At 35.7% G+C, this 14,146-nt stretch overlaps 2 protein-coding genes across 2 annotated transcripts; both read right to left on the bottom strand.

Annotated features, from left to right (window-relative positions):
* Positions 1-921: 921 nt before the first annotated feature.
* On the bottom strand, positions 922-3,556 carry LOC143615402 (E3 ubiquitin-protein ligase SINAT3-like). Its single transcript, XM_077088533.1, has 3 exons — positions 3,338-3,556; positions 2,423-2,809; positions 922-1,306 (listed from the first exon to the last, which is right to left on the bottom strand). Exons 1-3 carry the CDS (start codon positions 3,554-3,556, stop codon positions 953-955), a joined length of 960 nt encoding a protein of 319 aa, XP_076944648.1. The 3' UTR covers positions 922-952.
* A 4,470-nt stretch (positions 3,557-8,026) lies between these two features.
* LOC143614776 (CLP protease regulatory subunit CLPX1, mitochondrial-like) lies at positions 8,027-11,189 on the bottom strand. The gene is made up of 14 exons (XM_077088111.1): positions 10,755-11,189; positions 10,588-10,646; positions 10,049-10,140; positions 9,883-9,962; positions 9,757-9,807; positions 9,592-9,666; positions 9,430-9,507; positions 9,294-9,350; positions 9,155-9,225; positions 8,983-9,082; positions 8,806-8,910; positions 8,644-8,706; positions 8,446-8,568; positions 8,027-8,362 (listed from the first exon to the last, which is right to left on the bottom strand). The coding sequence occupies exons 1-14, from the start codon at positions 11,187-11,189 to the stop codon at positions 8,150-8,152; spliced, it is 1,602 nt and encodes a 533-aa protein (XP_076944226.1). The 3' UTR covers positions 8,027-8,149.
* Between the last annotated feature and the right edge of the window lie 2,957 nt (positions 11,190-14,146).

Below are 14,146 nucleotides of genomic sequence, written 5' to 3'. Positions count from 1 at the left end.
CTGTCTAACGGTATTCATTACTTGTAACCCATCAGTAGTGATCCTTCACACATAAGTATTTTTTTATTGGCAGCAAGTCGGTGATAGGAAGCAGACTTGTGTTGTTTTGTAACATCAGTAATATCACCTTAGTGACAGATTCCATACATGGAGCATACATGATACTTCCATATATGTATGTTAAGGGTTATACTATATTGGGCTCAATGGATAATTTTATATGATAGTATTTACATCATTGACGTGTCAAGCTCTATATAATATCATGATATGTATTGTTTATATTAACATTGCCATCTATTGCCAAAAGCATCAAGTGAGAATTCAGTATAGTTTGTGACCAACATTAAATATTAGGGATTTTGAGCTTACGTGACAAGTCTTTTATTCTACATTCTTTATATGTTATCTTTATTTATTTATTTATTTTAATTTTACTTTTTTATAATAGTCGCACGTCCATTTCAAGAAGGGGATGTTTAGGCCTGACAATATTTAAAAAACCTTTTTTTAAACCAACGCGTTTTGAACCGAAACTCGTTCCAGCCCGAACCCGTTCTGACATGACACTTTTCTACCTGACTCAAACCATATCAACAATTTTTTTCAATCGACCCGTTTTAAGGCTAACCCGTATGACCTGTGACCCGACAAGCCCAACCCGACCCATTTGCCAGACCTAGGTGTTTTGAGCATTCAAATGGTGGGCATGCATACCTCATTACCAATACAAAACTATCAAGCATAAGTCTTGTCAAAATAGCATAAATGAACAAATGAAGAATAACTTAATAGCTATAGCCAGCGGCAGCCCAAAACTTCAACTACACCACACTGTAAACAAACTGAGTATAACAGTAGTAAGTTGAGAAACATTACATCAAAAGAATCAATCACTCATCAAAATCAACATTCACATTCAAATTCATATAAAACAAGACCAAAAATCTCCTCAACTACAAAGATTTGGAACGCCTTGAGGGTTCTGTTGTTCCTTCCATATCTTGCCTGTAACTCTTAATTTGAGTTCCTTTCTGTCTCCACCCGAGAAGAAAAGAGCCATGTTTCTTTGTATAATGAGTCCATCGTGACTGTCCCTTACTTTCCTATGGCTATCTCTGATGCTTCTTGGTGTTCCTTCCCACGTAAGTTTCCTCCCATTGGCTCCAACCTCGAGACTGTAACTGTAGTTGCGTGCATCTGCTTCATCGCCCATGAACCGAAGAAAAGCCATGTAAACTGGTGCCATTCCCAGTTGAAATGCCTCAAAGTGAAGGCAGAAGTACTGCCCAAAACAGTGGAATACCTGCAAAAACCACCAAAATATTAAACATGGGACAAGTATTCACAAGAAGAATTATAGGATCTCAAATATTCAAGAAAAGATATCTAGAATTTCAAGTATTCAAGAATCAAGATATTCGGTATCAAATATATGGGATTTCAAGTACTCACCAAACAAAATCTGGGATCACAAGTATTCATGAAAAACACAACATGATACACGTTCACAAAAACTAATCTTTTTATTTAACCATGCATCATCCTAGTAGAAAGCATGGGAGGGATCCTGGTGTATAAATGAATGCCTAAGCAAAAATTTTAGTCATTTATGTACACAACAAAATACTTATTCAATCAGACAATATCTGCAGCAGTTTCTGTTTTTGGGCTTTCTCACTAAAGTTGCCAGATTCTGAAATAAAACTTATACGTGCATTGTCTGTCAAAGCAAAGTCGGACGAATCTAACAGATCAACTGATTGTGAGTAGTTTACATATTTGACAAATAGTTATACTGTGTCCTCGTTTGCACAGGACAAAGGAAATAAATTTCTGCAGTGGTAGCACCGTTGGGAAAGAGAGCACGTTGAAAAAGACAACTTTTCACTTATTAAAGGTATTATCTTTCAGCTCTTTAAGAAATTTAGCACCCAAAATCCGGATTAAGATGATTCTAGAACTAGATTAAAACTGAAAAAAAAAAATATATTGGTAACAAAACAAAAAACAAAAACTATTTCATAAGAAACAGTCAAACAGCTATTGAATGCACTCAATTAGATCAGCTAAATGACTAATAATATCAAAACATAAAACAAAAACGCACGTGACTAACATAACGAAATATAGTCATTAACTTCTTGTAAAAAACTAAAAAATGGAATTTACTTTCTAAAGAGTGGCAGAAAACACATCCAAAAGAGAATTATCCTGATATCATCCTATACCAAAGGTTAGTCTATCTGCATGCGATGCTAGCACACAAAATATCAAAGAAACATTTTTCAAGGAAATTTAACAATAACACTTAATAGTAGTAGTGTAAACACTCCTAAAATAAGAAATATATAACATAAAAAAAATTACCATACTTCCAATACTAGAAAAGACAAATCTTTCTAACAAGAATTAAGTTTACTGTAAGCATCCAGGTGGCGTTTTCGACTTCACGGGGGTTAGACTTGACATAACGATGATTAAATGTATAGCCTGTGTGCATATCCACTTTATGGTCCTCTTTGAGATGAGTGACAACAGAAGGTATGTCTCCTGTTACAGAGCACTCTGAGCCAGCATATGGACAATTATACGGTCTGAAATTGCACAAAGATTCATGCTTCAATTTGCTGTAATATGGGAAAATCTCGGGGCATCCTGATGACGAATATCTGCACGCTAGTTCAAGTGATTCTGCAACCTTTTCCAAAGCCAAACACCTAATGTCCCCTAGTTCTTGTCTGCATGTAGGGCACCGGTTTTGCACTCTTGTTTTGCAGGTGGAGCATAATGTGTGTCCATTGAGACACTGCAAATTCAAAATATATCAAAAAATATATCAAAATGAATTGCTATTACAACTTCAGAATCATGAATTATCTCCTACAACTTAGATTCTTACATCTGATTCTGTTGTTAATATTAAATCTATGACTCCTTTTGTGATGAACAATATAAACAGTTTTCTCAGACTCTAAATTGCTTAAAACCATCAATTCAACAAACAAAATCACCATTTAATCATGATGATGATCCTTAGAGCTGTAAACGGACCGAAACGAACAAGGCCTTGTTCATGTTTGTCCGTTAAGCTATTATCGGACAAGCGGACGATTCAAGAGCAAAATTTCTTGTTTGTGTTCGTTCGTGAACGATTCATGAACACGAATAAATAGAAACAATGTTTTATTTGAAAACGATTACCAAGTTTTTGTTGGGTGTTTTTTAAACATTCATATTCATATAAACAAATTCAAGATTCAAACAAAAATCAAAACAAAATACAAAGAAATTAAAGAATCAAATAAATGAATAAGAAAGAAAGAAAGAAAGAGACCTGGTGAATAGGAGGGTACATAGAATTGGTGCAAACAGGGCATTCGAGCAAATCATGAACACTTGTAGCCGCCGGAGGAAGAACAGCAATTGCTGTAATATTATTATTATTATTATTTGATTTTGAACAAGAAGAAGAAGACAAGTGGATCTCTTCATCTTCCATTTCCATGTCCATTCCATCGGAAGAAGAAACACACTCGATGTTATCCAAATCCATTTCAATCAAATTCAAGAGGAACCGATTTCAAGATCAACAGATAGATCAATTGATTGTTGAATTGAACAAAAGAATCAAGTCCACTCTGTAAATAAAGAAAGAAGTTGTTTTCCTCAGTCAACCACGTCTCAAGAATTTTTTTATTTTCTTACTTATTCACTTTTTCTTTACTTCTAATATTAACTTTTTAACAACTGGTCTAGCACCATGTGACTTTTGTTACGTGAGGTTGGGGGAGTCTCTTGAAACATATTTATTCCTGATTTGAGTCAGGGTTTTCTCAGCTCTGGGTTTTTTTAGGCGGAGTATGTCAGGTCATCACATTCTGTTCGTTAGTCGGTGGGTTCATTCGTTAAGATGATCCCAGACCTCTAGGCCTTTGTGATTTAGAAAAAAATGTGTGTTGAATTAGTTGTGCGTATGACGCGCTATGCAAATCTTCAACGATGCTTTTAGAATTTTACGCATGATAACGAGCCAGCAAGATTTTTTTCAACAAGGCTTGTATGTATATGCAATTGGTGTCATGCTTTCTTTGATGAAAAACCCTCCACCTATTGGGACACAAGACGACTCGTAGTGGTTTCATACAATCTTTTGACATAGTTATCTTTTTGTGTATCCCATATATGGAATAAGGTTTAGATAAAAAGGTCATTTAGTCTAAAAAAAACATAGGAAGTCATATTAGATTGATATGTGACCTCTTAATTGTCGGTCGGGTGACAATAGAGTCCAAATAGAGTCTCTTTAACGAGTGGTTATTATTTTTGAATTTATCATACGTTTATGTTAACGAGTCGGATGTTTAGTGTGTATCGGAGGCCACCCCACAACCCTAAATACTATAGAACAGATCAATGATGTCAAGCTTGGTGAGTCGTGACACTAGGCTAGAGATAATCAAGATAACAAAACAAGTGCAATTAGAAAATGTTCATATTTACCATATTATAATACAATCTAACATAAACTAACTAAATAAATAAATATGCCTTTTTGATAATTTGTGGTGTAATGAACTAAAAGCAATGTCTAACATTCTAACCAAGTATGATTATAGTGAAAGAGAGAAACGGAACATTCTCATTTCAATGGGTACGTTACCATCCAGCAATAGCAAGATCAGTCGTAGTCAGTATAATCAACATAACATTATACCATTAAGAATAAGAATATTGTTTGGGTTTCCATGTTCAAACATTAATTACACATAATTTTATGTATATATGTTATATATACATAACATAAGATCCAAAATAATCGAAGTGAATGGCTTCTGGGTGCCTGAGTGGTTCAGGTGGTGTTTTTTAGATCTTGAAAGAGTTGTGATGTCTAATGACACGAGTTTGAATCCCATCTACTCCATTCCATTTTTTTTGGTTTTATACAATTGTGCCGATTTGGCAACTTTAGTCTCCTAGGTTTAACAGTTAGGTTAAATCTTTCTCAAACATGAATTAAGTATTTAATAAGAATAATAAGTAACTTTTAACTTTTTAATAGATTATATTACCATAATGAGCCAAATTAACACCAACCGAATTTTCATCGCGCCTGAGTTTCCACCGCGTCCCTACCGCAACACGCATGTTGAAAGCAAGCAGTTAAGTATAGTGGTGCACAAATCGGGTTTTTTTAAAACCCGGAACCGGGTGGGAACCGGTTTTTTAAGAACCAGGTACAAAATGGAACCGGTTCCTGTCAGGAACCGGACCCGACCCGGTAGGCAAATATCAGGAACCAGTGGAACCGGGTAGGGTAGGAATCAGGTCCAGTTTATACCCAAAAACCGGTTCCAACGGGTTTTCCTAGTTTAAATTATTTTTGACCATTGGAAACCGGTTCCAACGGCTATTTTACCGTTTTTAGACTGTTGGAACCAGTTTTGAATGTTCATACCCACCCCCACTTACTATATATAGACATACTAGGTTTAGAACTTGTTAACCAACTCCCCTAACTTGTTTAACACTTCAATTTCTTGTTAAACCACTTACCATTACCAATGGCAACCAACGACGAAGTTGTTATGGTTATCGACACCCCGAGATGCCCCGAGGTTTGGGTTCACTATGACCTGTGTGTCATGACCGACACACAGGAGATGGCGCGATGACCTGTGCTTCCGTCGACGCCATCGAATCGATCTCGTGCGCACCCATGTTGTCATATATTTCCTCGATCAACGCTTCAACCCCGGCAACATTTATGTAGGGGTTTAAAGCGGCGGCACAAGTAAACACGGGTGGTATTCCTTCAAAATATTTTAGGAACTTCTTCTTCATTGGGTCAACAATGTGCTCGAAAAGGTCATTTTTGTTTTCAAAGTCTTTGAAATTCAAGGAGATGTATAATTCTTGCAAAACCCAACAACTGGTAGGATAGTAAACCCCCGACAATTTAGTTGTTGCGGTTTTAAAAACATCAAGATACTCCAAGAAGTAACCGATATTATCCCAAGCACCGTTTGGAAACATATCGGCTTCGCAATGATCCACAAGCGTTCTATGAAACGCTTGTATAGTTTGTTTTTGGGAAAAAGCACAAGCGAGCATATTACAAGTCGAGTTCCAACGGGTTGGAACGTCCCAGTTCGGCCCCAAATATTTTCTATCCACCGACTTGCAATAGTTTTTGTATTCAAGATATCTTCTTTTTCCACTTTTGAAAATATCTTGTAACATCAACCTAAATAATCTCAAACCGCCCTCCATGGTTTCGTTGTCAAGACCGTCTTGAACAACCAAATCGATGGGCAACACATCGAGTATGAAAAAACTTTCTGTAGCAAAGTGGTGTATATTTTATATATAACTTGTCTACCGCTTTTGTATTGTTAGATGCATTATCAAACAACATTGAAAAAATTTGTTTCCTCAAGTTAAAAGTGGTTATTACCTCATCCAAAATTTTAAACAATTTTTCGGCGGTATGTGGAAACGGAAAGTTTACAAACGCGATGGTGTGTTTCATCATTTGCCAAGATACCGGATCGATCCAATGCGTGGTCACACAAAGGTACGATTCCGGTAACCCATGGGGTGCCGACCAAACATCGCTAGTTAAGTTGACACCCGTTTGTAAAGTGTCAAAAAAATCAATTAAATCTTTTTTGACACATTCCCACAACTTTAGACAATGACGTCGAAGAGTGGTACGACTTACATGGGTGTAGCGCGGTTGAAGAGTCTCTCTAATCAAGGCCGTCAATTGAGGGTTGTCGAAGTGGTTAAACGGCAAACCTTGTTGAATCACGAACTTCGCCATCCTATCGTGAACCGTTTTCACGTTGTAACGAAATATTGTCCCATCTTTACCCAATTCGGGTTGGACCATGGCGGGAACTTCTTTCAACGCCTTGCAAAATTTCTTCTCGATGTGCTTCTTTAAAGTAGAGTTCGAATCATGCTTTAAATAAGTGCCACACAATTTGCAACGAGCCTTAATGTCTCCATTAAGCAACTCAACCAAATCCCAATTCCGCCATACTTCTTCGTTGCGGTTATGAGGGAGGATCTTTGCAACTCCGACGTCATCTTCGACACGAACCGGGTCAATAAAAACGGAGTCGGTAGCCGCCGCCTTTCTTTTGCCGTTGTTTTGGCTTGCCATAACAACTAGTTATCGAGTGGTGGTGGAATGGAAGTGAAAAAAATTGGAGTGTAAAGTGTAAACTGATAAGTTTTCTTGATGTTTTTGAGTTTGAGTGGTAAAACAAGTGATCATCCAACCCTTTATATAGTTGTCTAGCTCAAAAACCGGTTCCATCGATAATATAGCCGTTGGAACCGGTTCCAACGGCTATATTACCGACGGAACCGGTTACAACGGCTTTTTTTAGGAAAAAACCCTGCGGAACCGGTTATTTCAGGTTGGAACCGGTTCCGGGTAGGAACCGGGTAGGAACCGATTTTTTGTCAAATACATGGGTCCGGTTAGGGTTATCCGGGTATTATAATACCCTAACCCGGGTATGGGGTATACCGGGTACGAACCGGAACCGGTTCCGGATCGGTTCCACCGGTTCAGGTCCAGAACCGGTTTTTGTGCAGGTCTAGTTAAGTAAGAAAAAAAAGGTAAAAGCTTAAATATCACAAAATGTGTGCCTAACAATTTTTCTGTTTAAAAAAAAGAACCATCTAAATACATTATTATATTTATTTATATGCTATGATCCACAATTCCACAAAAATGTAATATTATCTTAATTCCTCAACCAAGATTAAAAGTTCCATATCATTCAAATATTGTTTGCTTAATCTTGAAAACAAAAATGGAATAATGAACAGATATAAGGGTGGGAGTCGGTGGACAAAATCAATCCTTGGTGTACACTCTTTACAACTACTACAAAATGTTAGCTTTAACAGCTTAAAATTTAGGCTCCATCTCATCCTACTTTCACCCATAATTTCATATTTATTATTTCTTTTAATAAAATAACCATCCATGTTTTCATATACTTATTATAATCTAAGTTTTCAGATTACTTTTACTTATTAAATCATTGTTCCTCATTAGAGCTTATAGATCAGTACACATTATCTATACATACATATAATAAATATCATCTCCCTCACTCCTTGTGATTTACAAAGCAGCAATAGAAGGCAACTCTGCCTCTGTTCCCGTCTCCTCAGCCTCGGCCGTGCTATCTGCTGCCACATCTTTTACAGTATGATGTTGTGACAGATAAGACTCAAATGCACCCTCACCATGGAGGATTTTAGCCCCACAACCGACAGCCTCCTCATCAACCACCACAGCTTCTATAATATCTTTACCGCTTCTTACATCAGGAATCTGCAACATATTCATTAATTATTGACACACATATAACTAACATTTGAAGAGAATAATTGAGCAAATAGACAAAAGTTACAAACCTCATACATGGAGTCCATCAATATGTTCTCTAGTAACGCCCTCAATCCCCGAGCACCCGTGTTCTTAGTTATTGCTCTTCTTGCAATTAATCTCAAAGCATTTTCTGTATAATGTAGCTTAACCTGTAAAAAGACGTTTCATTTCATTACATTAATAATTGCATTGAAATGGAAAAGATGAAGAGAAGAGAGACTTACTCCATTCATCTTAAATAACTTCTTGTATTGTTTGCCTAATGCGTTCTTCGGCTCTGTTAATACCTACAAGACAACACATTGTTGCTCCTTAGGCTATTATTGTTATAGTAATCATAATTAACATTAAATATGGACAAAATAGTCTTAAGAATGAAGATGTACCTGGACAAGTTGATTCTCTGTAAGAGCTAATAAGTTGACAAGAATTGGAAACCGTCCAACGAATTCAGGTATCAGACCATACGCAATAAGATCACTACTTTCTACCTTTTAAACAAACATTAACACCATTAACATAGGATGCTAAATTTAAAATTAAATTTGTTTGGGATAACTTACCGTCTCCAGTAAGGTTGAAGTTACAGCAGCAGTTGTAACACCTCCGATTCTCATGTTTGCACGAACAGGTGCCCCGAATCCAATAGAAGAATCCTGCCGTCTGAAACAAGCATACTTACCCTTTATCTCTAATTCATAAAACAAAAAAAAAATGCTATTAACTAACAAATACCTTTCTGAAATGGTTTTTTCCAAATCAATAAAGGCCCCTCCACAAATAAACAGGATATCTTTAGTATCAATCTATCACGAATACAGTCATCATTAGATACAAAAACTAAAAATTGCACAACAGAGTCGATTCAATTTACCTGAATGTTGTCTCCTCTAGGATGTTTCCGTGCACCTTTCTCGGGGACATTGACTACCTGAATCAGATGTCAAATATTATAAATAACTAATTCTCCATAAACAAAAAAATAATAAACTAATAATATAATGACGCACCGTGCCTTCTAGCATTTTTAATAATGCTTGTTGCACACCCTCACCCGATACATCTCTGCTAATGTTAACACTCTCAGCCTGTGAAAATAATGAAATTAAGAAATTAATAGTTGTAACATATAATGAAGTTCAATATTTTATGATAAATAATTACAAAAAGACCTTCTTTGTAATCTTGTCAACTTCATCAATATACACAATGCCCTGCTGAGCCGCTGCTACGTTATAGTCAGCAACCTAAATTATGTAGTTTAATAACAACTGATCAAATGTCTAAAATCAGTAAAATGTCCATTGTATTTAATAGCATGTATACAAGACACATACGGTAAGAAGCTTGTATAAAATGGACTCCACATCTTCCCCAACATATCCCGCCTGCAAATCACTTAAGGTTTATTAGCATGAAATTCAAGAAACTACTAAACAACCAAAATATGAATACAAGCGTGCCTGAGTGAGTGTAGTAGCGTCTGCAATAACAAAAGGAACGTTGACTAAACGCGCCAGTGTCTTTGCAAGTAGCGTTTTCCCTGTTATCAAGCAATAAAAAGTTCACAGGTTAAAAAAACGACTCCAAAAATTGCTTAAGCAATCACATTGGAAGATTAAAGAATACCTGAACCCGTTGGCCCCATTAGAAGAATGTTACTTTTCTCAAGTTCTACATCATCATCATCCATGGCATTTGTCTTGTCATTCCTTGAAGGCCTAACTTTGCAAGTTTAATGGCATATATCAGGCGCATTTAGTACCTATTTAACTTGCACACAATAATTCCATCACAATTTATGATCATCAAAATTATCCCTTTAAAAGTGATTTATCTAATGACTGCAAATGGTCAATAGTATCAGTCTGATACAAACCTATAAAAAGGTAAAACTAAAATAACTTGTATCAACTTATGGTCTTATGCTATCCATTATTTCCTATTAACATTTAGAATCTGGAAAACAAACAAAAGTTAATTTCATACTCAACGTTTTCTAGCGACAGATAAATCTGATTCTACTTGCAAAATGCACATGAAAACACCTCCTAATCACATAGAACAAAAATCTTCTATATAGGCATAACAACTAATTGCGAATTCAACACACAAGTATGTTTTCCAAGAATCAAAACACCAACTAAAACAAGAACAAAGGCGCTTACTTCAGTGAACCGTCACCAAAGATCCTCTTGTAGTGATTGTAAACCGCCACTGCAAGCACCTGTATCATTGCATACAAACTTATTACAACAAACGACATAAAATTAAAACCAATATCTTAAAGCATTCTACTTCAAAATTACATTAACATATATCTTAAAGCATTAACCTTTTTGGCTCTTTGTTGACCAATGACAAACTTATCAAGCCCTTTACAAATCTCTTTAGGAGTTGGGAAACTATTGCCCAAACCCGCCCCGCCCCAACTCCCTTCTCCGGAACCCGAACCGGATACCGGAACCGCCTGAGAAACAACCCCAGGAGGCTGCCAAACCTCCGGTGGGTCCCCATATTCATCACCGCCACCAGCAGCAGCAGCAAGATTAACAAAACTCCTTTTATTGTTAATAAGTTCACCGGAGGGTGAAAAGGGTTTGAAAGATTGGTGGTGATTGTGATTGAATTTATTGGGAATTGAAGAGGTGAAATGGGAATTGGGTATTCGGTGGTGGGTTGAATTATTATGAAAGCATCTGAATTTGGAGAGTGATGATGATAAAGAGGCAGTGGCCTTGGATGACTTTGATCTCAGAGCAGCAGCCATGGCGGTCCAAAAGATTGGTGTTTGACGGGAAATTGTTGGGTTTTGGAAGTTAAACGAAATGGGTTGATTAGAAAGAAATTTGTGTGATTTTGAGATTGAAGAAAACAAAAATATTAAGGATTTTGAGTGTTGGAGAGTCGGTGAGTTTGGTTTTTAGGGGTCTGATAAATAAGTTGAGGAAGATGTCCGTAAAGGGTCGGGATGGGTCGGGTTTAGGGCCGTCCAAACCGCTCGACACCCGAACTTGCTCGTCGCTCGCTCGTAATTTGCTCGGAAAATGCTCGCTCGTTTTTTCGCTCGATTGTAAACGAGCCGCTCAGCTCGGTTCGGTTTGCAAACGAGCCAAGCAACAAGTAAAGGTCTGCTCGGTTCGGTTCAGCTTGAATATTTTTAATTTATTTTTTATATAATTATATATGAACAAATATATAAATATATAGACAAAACACATAAGATACAAGTATACAATTTTTTAAACACTTTTAATTTTTTTCTATTCCGTCAATTTTATAGTTTTATTAGTTCGATTTAAGTTTTCAGAATACTAAAAGTTTGTTTACATGTTCATTATATCTCACTTCAAAATTCTTTCTCCTAGAGATTTAGAATCTATTATACGTTTGTCTAAAAACTACTAATTTATTTACAAAATATATTATTTACATCATTCAAACTTGTTTCTTATTGAAACTTTTAAAGTGAAAAAGAAATAAAATATGCTCGGAATCCTCGATGTTCGATCAAAAAATGCTCAGTTCGATTTTGACTCGTTTCGTTTTTCGCTCGGTTCGAATTTCAGCCGTTCGGCTCGGCTCGTGAACAGCCCTAGTTGGGTTGAATAAAAAAACTGCTATTTTGGCTCGGGTCTGGACGGATTTTGGTTGAAACTTGTTTGGTTAGAACAGGTTCGTGTTAGAACATCCCATGTTAGGACGGATTCGGGTCAAAAATGGATTTTTATTTTTATTTTTAATTTGGTGTTCATTATAGTTTTGCTTCTGACTTTGGCACCGGTTACACGCATTCAGGAGTTAGTTACGTGCGCAACGTATATTACACGTTTTTAATTGTTGGTTAAGCGTGCAGATGTAGTTACGCGTACCATGGCTAGAAAGCATGTGTCTAGCACCACATAACACGTATAACCCGGCCCTAGTATGAGCTTAAACCAACGCTTCAAATAAGTAGCCTACACTGGTGGCGCGCAGTGTCTGTCGCGCGTGTTTGATGTCGGTTACGGGCTTTCATGCATAGGTTCCTTGTGGATATCTAGTCCTTAAAAAGACGAGGATGATATTTTGTGTTGGCTTACAAATTCATACGTTAATTTAAGTTTTATGACTTGATTTTCATTTGCATTTGCACTTTCATTTTACATGTTTGGTTGTCACTTGTTAACATGTTCGCACAAAATACAAAAACACAGGAATTTTGTGAAAATGGCGATTTTAAAATCTTACGACACAAAACACAAAACGAGTTTAAACTTTCAAAGAAGCTAAAATAATGATTCAGTAAAATGATGTAAAAGAGTTCACAATTTATAACAAGAATTGACGATTTTTATTATCTATTCAAATGATTCAGTTTAATAATTAAGCACCCTTGTTGTCTCATTAATATAAGATAAGATATATTGAAATAATATATAAGGGACTCTAACAGTCTAACTATTAAAACATGAATTTTAACAAATAATCAAAGGAATATGTTACAAACTCATATAATAATTTTCACAAACATGTAATTTCTTGTATAAAATATTTATTTAAAATATCAAAATATTGATTTTAAGTACACTCAAAATAACTCTAAACCTACCAGTTAAAAAACACTTACATAGAATGAGAGAGGTTCATGTAAAAAAGACATTTTGTCAATTACTCGAATTACTTAATATTGTCTAAGGTAATACCGTGAGATTTCCAAGACCGTCTTGAGCTGAATATTGCAAGTTTACATTTGGACAACTTATAAATGAGTGCATTTGCCTTTTACAAAGCATAATTGGCATAGATAGAATGAAAATGTTAAATTGATAACCATTTTCTATAAAAGATGGAATCGATACACGTTAGCCACTTAAACAACCTTAACACGTAAAGGAGGGTGTTTTGTCATTTACAAGTTAAAGATATGATTATCCATAATCAACTATAAGACAAACAGTTCTATTTTATTATTTAACAAGCATAAATAGAATATCACATATGATTATATGAATTAGTTGCAATGCTTTAAAAATTTGTATTTACTTGTTCAAAAATTGTATAACTGGTTGAACCGGAATGTACTGAAAGGTTCAACCGGAGTAAATAATTTACCTTGTAATTCCTTATAAATACAATTTCAACTCAAAAAACTAACCCAAAAGTACATTAATGCACATCAAACTTGAACCAATTATCACACATTAACAACGGTCGAGTCAGATAGAAAGTTTGTATTTTGTATACGAAATTAGTCAATTACAAAATATGTAAATAAACCAACATTGGATTTGCATATACAAAGTTGGTTTGATTAAGGTATTGTTGTTTACCATACTCGTTTCAATTTACCCGTTATGTTAAAAGTCAATTTTTTAAAAAAAGGGCAACAAAAAATATCAAAAAAATTTTAGATTTAACATCGGTTTGTTGGTTTAAACCGATATTTTGAAAAAAAAACCCGCGTTACGATATTCAAACAAACCGCCCAAAAATACCGAACTCTAAATATCAGTTGTCTTACGAAAACCCGATATAACCAGATTCAACCGGGTACGTACCGGTTTTTAAAACATTTCAGTAGTTAGTTACAAATTTAGGCAAGAATTGTGGCTTTATACTTTGGTGGGGTATACTTCTTGATAGTTCTGCAAGGCCCCCTTACCTTTGTATTTATTGCAACAACTACCCCTTAAAGATATTGATGTATCCTCTCTTCCTAACAGACTTTAATATCATTCATTGAAA

The sequence above is a fragment of the Bidens hawaiensis genome, unplaced genomic scaffold (genome assembly GCF_021521415.1).
Source record: "Bidens hawaiensis isolate Kalapana, Puna unplaced genomic scaffold, B.hawaiensis_p1.1 tig00002306_1, whole genome shotgun sequence".
NCBI lineage: Eukaryota > Viridiplantae > Streptophyta > Magnoliopsida > Asterales > Asteraceae > Bidens > Bidens hawaiensis.
This window is presented reverse-complemented; position numbering and strand designations above follow the sequence as displayed.

What these genes read in the sequence shown, in the direction of transcription:
- LOC143615402 (XM_077088533.1), bottom strand. Translation starts at nt 3,556, where the DNA reads ATGGATTTGGATAACATCGAGTGTGTTTCTTCTTCCGATGGAATGGAC. An exon ending in TGTACCCTCCTATTCACCAG is followed by an intron (nt 2,810 to 3,337) that starts GTCTCTTTCTTT and finishes TTGAATTTGCAG; the next exon opens with TGTCTCAATGGACACACATT. An exon ending in ACGCCACCTGGATGCTTACA is followed by an intron (nt 1,307 to 2,422) that starts GTAAACTTAATT and finishes TGGTTTTTGCAG; the next exon opens with GTATTCCACTGTTTTGGGCA.
- LOC143614776 (XM_077088111.1), bottom strand. Translation starts at nt 11,189, where the DNA reads ATGGCTGCTGCTCTGAGATCAAAGTCATCCAAGGCCACTGCCTCTTTA. An exon ending in GTCAACAAAGAGCCAAAAAG is followed by an intron (nt 10,647 to 10,754) that starts GTTAATGCTTTA and finishes GCAATGATACAG; the next exon opens with GTGCTTGCAGTGGCGGTTTA. An exon ending in CAGAGAATCAACTTGTCCAG is followed by an intron (nt 8,707 to 8,805) that starts GTACATCTTCAT and finishes GTTGTCTTGTAG; the next exon opens with GTATTAACAGAGCCGAAGAA.